This window comes from Thalassophryne amazonica, chromosome 6 (genome assembly GCF_902500255.1).
Source record: "Thalassophryne amazonica chromosome 6, fThaAma1.1, whole genome shotgun sequence".
NCBI classification, from domain to species: Eukaryota; Metazoa; Chordata; class Actinopteri; order Batrachoidiformes; family Batrachoididae; genus Thalassophryne; species Thalassophryne amazonica.
Window position 1 is genome coordinate 2812428 of NC_047108.1, and position 12465 is coordinate 2824892.

The window sequence follows — 12465 nt, forward strand, 5'->3', positions numbered from 1 at the left end:
CCAGTGGTCACTGGGACAACCATTTAGCAGGGAGGGATGTAACCTGGTAGACTGTTTTGTGATTGTGCAGTGTTGCAGTGTGTGGGTGGTTTGTAGTGTTTGTGGGGTTTGCAGTAGGTGTGTCTCTGGAACAGCACAGGTGTGTTTGTGGAGTGACACAGGTGAGCACAATTAGTCTTGAGAACACACCCTTTATAAGGAGCAGGAAACAGCACCTCGCTCTCCGTTTTGCTGTGTTCACCCGAGGTCAGGCCAGGTGCTGAACAGAGCTTTCGGGCATTGCCCAGGAGGAGGAAAATCCTAGGACATTAGGCCATGGTTACCTGCTGCACAGCCCTGCCAAAAGGCAGACCCTACCTCCTCCATTTTCTTCTCCCTCAAATCAGCATCTCAGTTGAGCACTTTACAAGACCCTCCGTTGTAATGGACTTGTGAACGAACATTTTTAATTTTGGAAATAAAAACTTGTGATTTGCAACTCTTTGGGTCTGTACATTGTCCACCTCTTCAAAACTGGTTAGTCAGATTGAACCAATAACCACTTTGCGACGCAGAATGATTTTTTTGTTAAGTACGTGAGGTGCCACCCCATATGTCATGAAAAAATGCTCTCCGGGCGACTGACCGGTTCGCCCGCCCCAAAAACCGCGTCTGATCTCAGTGGTATATCCAAAAACTCCATCAATTAATACACTATAAGTATGTTCACAGAATGCACCTCACCCCTAGAAGGCGTTTTTCTATGAAAATCACATCATCTCCAAATTGTGATCTTTGGTGTGGTTGATTCTGGAAGGAAATATCTCACTTTGAGTGACATTCTTAAGATCAGGATTCCAGTCTCCCCGACTTTACTTCTGCTCTATGACTACTTTAAATTTGTCGCTGCAGGAGCCTCACAGCAGCCAAGAAGATGCTGGCCCTCAGGTGGAAACCGCCACATTCCCTGGTTTGGCAGCAGTGGGCCAATTCATTTCTTGAAATTGACCTGATGGAGTGGTCCGTCGCCCGTATGCATGGAGCCAAAGAAGTACCTCTGCAGGCCTGGGAGGCAACACACAGTTTAGTTAAAGAAAGGGTGCAGCATAGCCGACCTTGATCTTTCTGATATATGTTAAAGATTTTATATATATATATATATATTTTTATCACTGTTAAACATTTGTACCTTTGTCTTCTTTCTTATGAAAACGTTATTGTGCTGTTTTGCACCAGTCTTAAGATAACCCTGAGAATGCACATATTATTCAACTTCGTTTTAGCATGCTGGGGTCAGTCTGAACTGGGAGTAAAGAACTGGAGGTTATTTTGACCGTTGTGAATTTATGGCCTTGTGATATGTGATGCTTAGTGTGAAGAACAGGACACTCTAGGCAGATGCAGAACAGATGATAAGTGCAACAAACGAACGGGATGTGCTGACCTTCGACGATAAGATTAAAGGAAAGAAACTGTTTTTCCTTACAGCTGCACTTATTGACGTATGTGTTTATGTCACGGGAAGAAACTTGTCTTGCGTTGTCCCCCCCACCCTTAGGACAAGTTTTATGATGTGGTTAGGGCTTCTCCAATAAAAGAGCAGGAGCGCAGGCCAGACTTTAGTGTAGCTTTGGTGTACAGCCTGACTGCACTCCTCGCGAGATAAATTTGACTTTCTGTCTCACTGGTGGTTCTTGACTGTTTGTCTTGTTAAAGGTTTTAAGAATGTTTGGAGGAGAAAATACCCAACAGTTTAGTGGGGGATCCTTGGGGGAGGCTCTTGAGGAGTCACCTTAGGGAGGGGTGGGGGTATAGGGGGTCTAATATTGTTACCTCCATGCAAATGTAGAAATGACAGTTCCTGTTTGCACTCACTATGTGGAAAAGAAGGCAGGGGAGGAAAAAACCTATGAATATGCATGAGACTAAACATATATGTATATTATACATTTTTCAATTAAAAATTGATTAAAAATAAAGGATCAGCTTTTAGTCAGTTCTTGTTTGCAGTGGTGATGAACAAGTTGATGGACGAGATCAGACAGGAGTCTCCATGCGCTATGATGTTTGCAGAAGACATTAAGAGCCGGAGAGAGCAGGTTGACACGAGCCTGTAGAGGTGGAGATATGCTCTGGAGAGAAGGGGAATGAAAGTTAGTGTGTGAATGAGAGGGAGCCTAGTGGAATAGTAGGGTTACAAGGAGTAGAGGTCGTTACAGTGGACAAGTTTAAATATTTGGGGTCAAGCATCCAGAGCAATGGAGAGTGTGATAGAGAGATGAAGAGAGTACAGGCAGGGCGGATTGGGTGGAGAAAGGTGGCAGGAGTGATCTGTGACAGAAGAATAGCTGAACAAGTGAAGGGTAAAGTTTACAAGACAGTAGTGAGTCCAGCTGTGTTACACAGCTTAGAGACGGTGGCACTAACAGAAAAATAGGAGGCAGAGCTGGAGACACTGTGATTTTATTTGGAAGTGATGAGGATGGACAGGATTAGGAATGAATATATCAGAGGGACAGTTCAGGTAGGATGGTTTGGAGACAATGTCAGACAGATGAGATTGAGAAGGTTTGGAGATGTCCAGAGGAGAGACACAGAGTATATAGAAGGATACTGAGGATGGAGCCACCAGGCGAGGAGAAGAGGAGGGTTATGGATGTGCTGAGGGAGGACATGCAGGTGGTTGGTGTGACAGAAGAAGATAAGAGAGGACATGGTGATGTGGAAATGGGGATGGATGACCTGCTGTGGTGACCCTGACAGGGGTCATGGGTGGTGGTGGTGTTGGAAGTGAAGGGGAAGAAGATATCATTAAATAATTGTTACACCTCAACTGTGCCTGGAACGATGACATCTAATGGACACTGCAGGTAACATTTATGTGATTAAATCATCTTTGCAAACAGATTTCTGTGTGCAGTGACTCTTCAGCATAAAATGTTCAAACCTTTGAAATCAGAGACCAAACCCATTCACTGTTGCAAGTCAGCTGCTTTATTTGCATTTGGTTCAAATTTTGTGCACAGTATCAGAAATCTAAGCAGCGTATGAAATCAGTTTCTTCATCAGTTGGAAATCATTCTGATCAGAGCAGCGGGAGATAAATTCCAAACATACAGTCTACAATATGTTCAGCTGAGGAAGACTGTCCCGTCTGACTCCCAACCAGATTCCAGAGGCGGCAGGAAACACTGATTAATAAGGCCCACCAATAACAGTGTGTGCGTGTATGTGTGTGTGTGGCTCCGTGTCCCATGACAACATCACACAAACTGCAACCTGATACACAAAATAGATTTTTTGAGTAAATCTCATTATATAATCAGCTACATCTCTGAATTGATACAGTATGTACAAGAGTTTGGGGCAGGAAGCCAAAATTCTGGCAGTAGCCATCTTAATAAAAACACAAAAAAACAAACTGATTCAAATGAAATCACAAAATGTGTTTACTGCAGAAAAAGTCAAAACGGCTGCTCCTGTGTGATGGAAATCCACCACAAGCGTCCAGGCTGCTGTCAGCCAATCAGATAAGACGATTCTTCAGCTTCGAATCTCACACAGAGTCAGTGTTACACACAAAGGTTACGGTGCCTTTGTGACCCACAGAAAAATATAAACTCTGAACTCAGCTAAAAGTCAACACAACAAGAACAATGAAACCACACGCAGACAGACCGCCGTCTGCACGCGGCGCAGACAGACCGCCGTCTGCACGCGGCGCAGACAGACCGCCGTCTGCACGCGGCGCAGACAGACCGCCGTCTGCACGCGGCGCAGACAGACCGCCGTCTGCACGCGGCGCAGACAGACCGCCGTCTGCACGCGGCGCAGACAGACCGCCGTCTGCACGCGGCGCAGACAGACCGCCGTCTGCACGCGGCGCAGACAGACCGCCGTCTGCACGCGGCGCAGACAGACCGCCGTCTGCACGCGGCGCAGACAGACCGCCGTCTGCACGCGGCGCAGACAGACCGCCGTCTGCCTGAAGAGTGCTGATTCCGTGTGACGTGCTGTAGGGTGACAGCGTTAGTGAGAGTCCACGGGCGGCGGCCTGTGAAGGTGTGCATGGCGCTCTCAGGACTCCAGCACCAAACTGTCCTCGTTCTCGCTGACGGGCAGCATCAGCTGCTGCTCGTAGTACAGACTCTTGGCATAGTTGATTTCTTGAGAGATTTTAGCAGCCAGACTTTCACTCTTCACGTGAACCTGTGGAGCAGGTGGAGAAAACTCAGAGCAAAAACGCACTAAAAAAACAAAAAACCCAGCAGACCCTCGGCTGCCACTCCTCCGTGGAGAGGGGCAGCGGTTATAGGTTATTTTATAAGTATTTCACACACTTTGTTTTGTGGATTATTACATCAACAAAATGAAGTGTAGCAAACCTCATTATTCCACCTCAACTTGAAAAAAGACAAGTGTCTCACCATCGGTTTCTGGTGGGAGGGGCCAGGAATCGCTATGCCACTGCTGACGCTGTCAGCCTTCTTGGTGAGCTGCACATAGACTTTCCCGTGGTCCTTGGAAACCAGGCAGTGGTACAGGTCATCGTACTTTACCTCCAGGAAGATGGCCTCGCGGTCCACATACTCGCCCAGTTTGAGAAAGTAGACCACTTTGGAGGAGATGAGCACGCAGTAGGTGTCAGTCGGCTCCACCGCAATGAAACTGGAATGAGGAAGGGGGGAAAAAAAAAATCAGACACTGCTGATATTCACCATCTCGTCTTCAAGTGATTACTTTTATAATTACAAAGTGAAAATTGAGCATTTTGGGGTTGGTTCTGTTGGGGAAGTTTAAAAAGGAGGTGTTCAGACCTGAGTTAGGCTTTCTGTGAAGACGTTCTCAGCATTGTGGGGCTTTGAAGAGTTACTTATTGACATAGTGCATGGGTTAAAGCAATAAATTTTCATCTGACTGAAATTTTTTCCTGGCAAAAATCAATGCCAGCAATTCCCTAAAATGTGGCATAGTGGGGCACTGTTTTTTCCTCAATAAATACAATTAACACATTATACAAATCTATTCTAAATAGCCTCTAAGAGGAGGGAGGGAGAGTCAAAGCATAAAAATAATGCAAAAACCTGAACATAAAGGTGCATAAAAGGGTGGTGGGAGCGTGGGTGTAGTCTTGATTCTGGGGGTCTGGGGGTGCGTCCCCAGAACATTTTTGTCTTGTGGTGAATTTTAATGGGTATGAAGCCCTCTGAAACAAAGAACACTCACTTCAAACTGTCAAGTAAAAATTCTTTGTCTTTTGTAGTATTTTGATCGGTTCTAATCCGGTAAATGCGCCAAAAGGGTGCTGTGTCGCTGAGTGTACAGTCAAAATACAAAATTAGCACCTGCACAACTGCACAAAGCAGTGGTGGGCACAGCTAACCAAAAAATTTGCTTTGATAACAGATAATCAGCTACTGAAAAGTTATCTTTTATGAAGCTAAACCAATAAACCACCCAAAAAATTATAGGAAGCTACAGCTAACCGATAACTTTCAGTAGTATTGTCTCCCGTACACTTGCAACTAACAAACTGAATCACTTCTGTGACGACCACAGACCCAAACCATGAGTCAGCACTTCTGTCTTTGTGCGTCCTGCCCCCTGCTGGAAGCTCCTGTTTAATACATAGCTTGCAGCAGTGAAACAGCTGAGAGGAGCAGTGAAGCTCAACACTCTATTCAATAGCAGTGTCGCCGTGAGGCGGAGGTCTTGGAAAGTAAAGCAGTGCTGACTTAATTGGTTTTGAAGTGTAAATAAAATTAATATGGATAGAATACCTCCATTAATGTCAATTCTGTCATTTGTACAAAGTTAAAATATAGCATATATCTTTTAATTTTAAATAATGCACTAATTCTGAAGTTCTGTAACAAACACAGACAGATGCCAAAGGGATTATGGGTAAATGAGCCTCCGCTAACACTGATTGGATGACTCATTCATTCTATGTAAATACCAACACAATGTGAGGTGTGTATGCTGGTGTTTACATATAAATGTGCTTTTGTAAAATATGCCATTTTTTTATTTGTAAAAACAAAAAAAAGAAGAGCCATTTGCAAAGCCAAAAAGGTGATATGACAACCATCAGATATAACCGGGGTCAAAATAAATAGAACACTGCCATGAACACTACTGGCCAGTAGATGGCAGTAGAGACCCTGAAAACTTGCAGTTTTCATATGGATCATACGGATCATTTATTATTCCAAATAAATAATCCGTCTATGTCTGCTACGTTTAAGATGTGTGGAATTTAATAAATGCAAACCGAATTTCAGACATCTTATATATATTACTCTGGAACAACGAGGACAGTCAGTGTTTGACTAAAGCAAGACGTTAAAGAACTTGAAGCGTTGCAGCTCACAGTGATTCCAATTGAAAATAATGGAGAAGCAACCTGAGCTTCTTCTGGCATTTTCACATAAAACAAACACAATAACAACGTTTATAAACCCAGAGAATATATTCACGAGAGTTTTAGGCACAATATACAAAGGGTTTAATACTGTTGTCTGTGTGGAGCCTGATCAGAGCGTCGCAAATGCATTTCTTCTGTCGTGAATGTACTGAGGTTACCCATAATGCACTGGGCACAGCATGTCCCCATTAAAACCTTCACAATTAGTGCATTACTTTAAAACTAAAACATATATCTGATATTTTCACTTTATAAAACTTCAGACGTGACGTTAATTTAAATAACTTGTCCAAAATTAGTTTGGTTAAAATTTTAACCATAAGTTAAAACTGTATGTCTCTGGATGACTTGGGTGATATTGCCAGCATATCCACATGGGGTCAAAAGAAATGAGCTTTTCTTTTTTGTGACTAGTTCTTTGTCTGCAGAGGATAGAGCAGTTTCTCCTGGAACCAGCTCTCCTCTGTTTGCAGAGGCTAGAGCTGTGCATCTACTACAAAACATTTAAGAGGTAGGTATTCAAATCTTTGATTTCGGACTTCATATATGTTTATAACTATTACGTTTTATTCACCATGCCTGCAAAAATAGGTTAGCTGTCTAAAATTTATCAGTCCAAAATTATTAACTAATTATAGGCCAATCTCCAACCTTCCTTTTCTCTCAAAAATTCTTGAAAGGGTAGTTGTAAAACAGCTAACTGATCATCTGCAGAGGAATGGTCTATTTGAAGAGTTTCAGTCAGGGTTTAGAATTCATCATAGTACAGAAACAGCATTAGTGAAGGTTACAAATGATCTTATGGCCTCGGACAGTGGACTCATCTCTGTGCTTGTTAAAGGCACTGCACTGCGGTGGATTGAATCATATTTATCTAATAGATTACAATTTGTTCATGTACATGGGGAATCTTCTACACAGACTAAGGTTAATTATGGAGTTCCACAAGGTTCTGTGCTAGGACCAATTTTATTCACTTTATACATGCTTCCCTTAGGCAGTATTATTAGACGGCATTGCTTAAATTTTCATTGTTACGCAGATGATACCCAGCTTTATCTATGCATGAAGCCAGAGGACACACACCAATTAGCTAAACTGCAGGATTGTCTTACAGACATAAAGACATGGATGACCTCTAATTTCCTGCTTTTAAACGCAGATAAAACTGAAGTTATTGTACTTGGCCCCACAAATCTTAGAAACATGGTGTCTAACCAGCTTCAGGCTCCTCTCCTGTGGAACCAGCTCCCAATTCAGATCAGGGAGACAGACACCCTCTCTACTTTTAAGATTAGGCTTAAAACTTTCCTTTTTGCTAAAGCTTATAGTTAGGGCTGGATCAGGTGACCCTGAACCATCCCTTAGTTATGCTGCTATAGACGTAGACTGCTGGGGGGTTCCCATGATGCACTGTTTCTTTCTCTTTTTGCTCTGTATGCACCACTCTGCATTTAATCATTAGTGATCGATCTCTGCTCCCCTCCACAGCATGTCTTTTTCCTGGTTCTCTCCCTCAGCCCCAACCAGTCCCAGCAGAAGACTGCCCCTCCCTGAGCCTGGTTCTGCTGGAGGTTTCTTCCTGTTAAAAGGGAGTTTTTCCTTCCCACTGTAGCCAAGTGCTTGCTCACAGGGGGTCGTTTTGACCGTTGGGGTTTTACATCATTATTGTATGGCCTTGCCTTACAATATAAAGCGCCTTGGGGCAACTGTTTGTTGTGATTTGGCGCTATATAAAAAAAATTGATTGAAAATTGATTGAAATTGATTGATTAACCAGATCCTTACTCTGGATGGCATTACCCTGACCTCTAGTAATACTGTGAGAAATCTTGGAGTCATTTTTGATCAGGATATGTCATTCAAAGCGCATATTAAACAAATATGTAGGACTGCTTTTTTGCATTTATGCAATATCTCTAAAATTAGAAAGGTCTTGTCTCAGAGTGATGCTGAAAAACTAATTCATGCATTTATTTCCTCTAGGCTGGACTATTGTAATTCATTATTATCAGGTTGTCCTAAAAGTTCCCTGAAAAGCCTTCAGTTAATTCAAAATGCTGCAGCTAGAGTACTAACGGGGACTAGAAGGAGAGAGCATATCTCACCCATATTGGCCTCTCTTCATTGGCTTCCTGTTAATTCTAGAATAGAATTTAAAATTCTTCTTCTTACTTATAAGGGTTTGAATAATCAGGTCCCATCGTATCTTAGGGACCTCATAGTACCATATCACCCCAATAGAGCGCTTCGCTCTCAGACTGCAGGCTTACTTGTAGTTCCTAGGGTTTGTAAGAGTAGAATGGGAGGTAGAGCCTTCAGCTTTCAGGCTCCTCTCCTGTGGAACCAGCTCCCAATTCAGATCAGGGAGACAGACACCCTCTCTACTTTTAAGATTAGGCTTAAAACTTTCCTTTTTGCTAAAGCTTATCCTTAGGGCTGGATCAGGTGACCCTGAACCATCCCTTAGTTATGCTGCTATAGACTTAGACTGCTGGGGGGTTCCCATGATGCACTGAGTGTTTCTTTCTCTTTTTGCTCTGTATGCACCACTCTGCATTTAATCATTAGTGATTGATCTCTGCTCCCCTCCACAGCATGTCTTTTTCCTGGTTCTCTCCCTCAGCCCCAACTAGTCCCAGCAGAAGACTGCCCTTCCCTGAGCCTGGTTCTGCTGGAGGTTTCTTCCTGTTAAAAGGGAGTTTTTCCTTCCCACCTCAAAGGGGGTCGTTTTGACCATTGGGGTTTTTACGTAATTATTGTATGGCCTTGCCTTACAATATAAAGCGCCTCGGGGCAACTGTTTGTTGTGATTTGGCGCTATATAAATAAAATTGATATATATATATATATATATATAAATAAAATTGATATATATATATATATAAGCTTCTTGAAAGCCTGGGTGGAGCTGGGGGCAGAGAGTTCAATAATCTCACAGCCTGGTTGATGAAGCTCTTTGTGAGTCTGATGGTGCCGGACCGGAGGCTCCTGTACCTCTTCCCGGAGGGCAGAGTGCTAAACAGGCTGTGTGCGGGATGGCTTGCATCACCCACAATTGTGGTTGTTTTGTGGGTGAGGTGGATGGTGTATATGTCTTGCACAGAGAGGAGTGAGGCACTGATGATCCTTCCAGCTGCATTCACTATGCGCTGCAGGGCTTCCTGTTGTAGTCAGTGCAGCTTCCACCCCACACAGTGTTGCAGCTGGAGAGGATGCTCTCAATGGTGCCACGGTAGAAAGTGCTCATGATGGTTGGTGGAGCACTTGCCCGCTTGAGTTTGCGCAGGAAGTAGAGACGCCGCTGGGCCTTCTTTGAAAGTGATGCAGTGTTGGTGGTCCAGGACAGGTCCTCACTGATGTGCACCCCCAGGAATTTGGTGCTGCTCACTCTCTCCACAGCAGTACCCTCGATGGTCAGTGGCAGGTGTTGGGTGTGACCTTTCCGGAAGTGAACAACAATCTCCTTGGTCTTGCTGACATTCAGCAGGAGGTTGTTGTTTCTGCACCACGTGGTCAGAAGGTTGACCTCTTCCCTGGAGTGAGTTTCAGCGCCCTTGGTGATGAGCCCCACCAGAGTTGTGCCATCCGCAAACTTCACTATGTGGTTTGTGCTGTGGGTTGTTGTGCAGTCATGTGTCAGTAAAGTGAAGAGCAGTGGACTGAGCACGCAGGCTTGGGGAGCCCCAGTGTTCAATACAATGCTGCTCGAGGTGTTGCCAACACGGACTGCTTGTAGCCTCTGGGTGAGGAAGTCCAACAGCCAGTTGCAAAGGGAGGTGCTGAGCCCCAGTTTGTCCAGTTTGCAGATGAGCTGTTGAGGTATTATTGTGTTGAACGCTGAACTTAAGTCTATGAGCAGCATTCTCACATATGAGTCCTTCTTGTCCAGATGGGTGAGGACTGGGTGCAGGGCTGAGCAGATTGCGTCCTCTGTAGAACGCTTGGCTCCGTATGCGAACTGGGAGGGGTCTAGGGTGGGGGGGAGGATGGATTTGATGTGTGACATGACTAGCCGTTCGAAGCACTTCATGATGATGGATGTGACGGTAGTCATTGAAGCAGGATGGAGCTGATTTTTTTGGCACGGGTATGATGGTGGCAGCTTTGAAGCATGATGGAACAATGGCTTGCTTCAGGGAAGTGTTAAAGATGTCTATGAAGACATCCTTAAGCTCCTCTGCGCAGTAATTCAGCACGCGACCAGGGATGTTGTCCAGACCTGTTGCTTTGTGGGTGTTGACGGCCACCAGTGTCTTCTTCACGCTGGCGACAGAGAGGTACAGGGTCTGGTCGTGGGGAGGGGGTGCGGTCTTCTGTGGCTGTGTGGTGTTCAGTGCTTCAAAGCGTGCAAAGAAGCAGTTCAGGTTGTTGAGCAGAGAGGTGTTGCTCTCAAGCCGTGTTCACGTCAGGCGCGGCATGACCGACAGCAGCGACAGGTTGCCATGTAATCCCTATGGAAGGATGCGTTGTGGCGCCAAGCCACTCAGCGCGACATGATGGACGCGAATGATGTGACGCGATTGGCGTGATATTGATATTGCTTCGTGTCACGTCTAGTTTCCCTCCTCCCCAAGTTGAAAAATCTGAACTTTTTCGTCTTGGTGCGCCGCGATGACCAATCAGGGACTGAATATGTAGTGACGTGGAGATGTCTGGAGTTTGAGTGAAGATGTGAACAAGTCCTGTCTCTGGCAGCCAGCCTGTGAGCAGGACTTATGTCCCTTTTGTCCTTTATTTCACAATTATGACAGAGTTTGGGGGAAGAGTGAGGAGCAGCCCCACAGCAGGAGCAGCGGAGTTAGTTTTTTTTTTTCCAATTGTTTACATGTGCGCGCGTGAACGGGACAGGAGGTCCTCAAACTGGGTCCTGCAGAGGCAGAAGGACCGCTGAAAGTGGGCATCATCCAGACGCAGCTCCTGCAGCAAATAATGATACTTCCCGAATTGGGAACATCTCATGACGTTTGTCAGCTTTCCACAACAACTCACGCCGTGTGATCAAGGTCCATCATGTTAACCTGACTGACAACAGGAGCCGGCGAGTGGAATGGAAGCTCCTCCTATTTGATGACGCACTGGGGCGAATTTTTGCAGCAAATGCAGAACAACACACTGGGCGATGGTGGCGCATCCATCGCCACGCGACTGATGCAAATTTGTGGCGTCTGGTAGCGCCCGGTGTGAACGCGGTGTCACAGCTCTGTGGTACTCAGTGACGGCCTGAATGCCTCGCCATAGGCTCTGTGCGTCCTTGCTATCTCTGAAGTGGGACGTCTTTTGTGTGTCGTCCTTTTTTGCCTTCCTGATGCCACGGGACAGGTTAGCTCTCGCTGTTCTCAAGCCAGATTCATCCCCGGCTCTGAAGGCATTGTCTCTGGCTCTCAGCAGCTTGTGGACATCACCTGTCAACCATGGTTTCCGGTTGGCCTGGGTGATGATGGTTTTTGTGTGGATCACATCATCAATGCACTTTGTGATGTAGGAGGTCACAGTGTCAGTGTACTCCTCAATGTTAGTGTTGTTGTTGTAGGTTGCTGCGTGTTTGAACATTTCCCAATCCGTTGTGTCGAAGCAGTTCTGGAGAGCAGAGGTGGCCCCCCTGGCCACACTCTTACCTGCTTGTTAGCAGATTTGATGACTTTCACAGTTTGTCTGTATGCTGGCATTAGCATAACAGTGATGTGGTCAGATAGTCCGATGTGGGGGAGGGGGGTGGCTCTGTTTGCTCCTTTTTGTGTGCTGTAAGCCAAGTCCAAGGTATTTTTTTCCCCCTTGTTGGGAAATCAACATGCTGATGAAATTTTGGAAGTACAGTTTTGAGATCAGCATGATTAAAATCTCCAGTGAGGATGATAAAACCGTCTGGGTGTGCAGTTTGTTGTTCACTGATAGTCTGGTACAGTTCACTGAGTGCTGCATTCCTGTCACTGCTGCTGTTGGTGGGGGGGTGGGGGGGGGGGGTGTGGACTGGGGCCAGCAGAATCACAGTAAACTCCCTGGGCAGATAGAAGGGACGGCACTTAATGATCATAAACTCCGCTAGTGATGTGCAGTGT

The 12465-nt window shown here is 45.3% G+C and overlaps 1 protein-coding gene across 1 annotated transcript in view; it reads right to left on the minus strand.

The window, feature by feature from the left end:
• Positions 1-2953: 2953 nt before the first annotated feature.
• vps13d (vacuolar protein sorting 13 homolog D) overlaps positions 2954-12465 on the minus strand; it is a 535261-nt gene continuing 525749 nt past the window's right edge. Inside the window, 3 exon segments of the mRNA XM_034171656.1 lie at positions 2954-3631; positions 4054-4188; positions 4407-4647. Coding sequence (XP_034027547.1) covers positions 4057-4188; positions 4407-4647 — 373 coding nt within the window. The 3' untranslated portion in view covers positions 2954-3631; positions 4054-4056.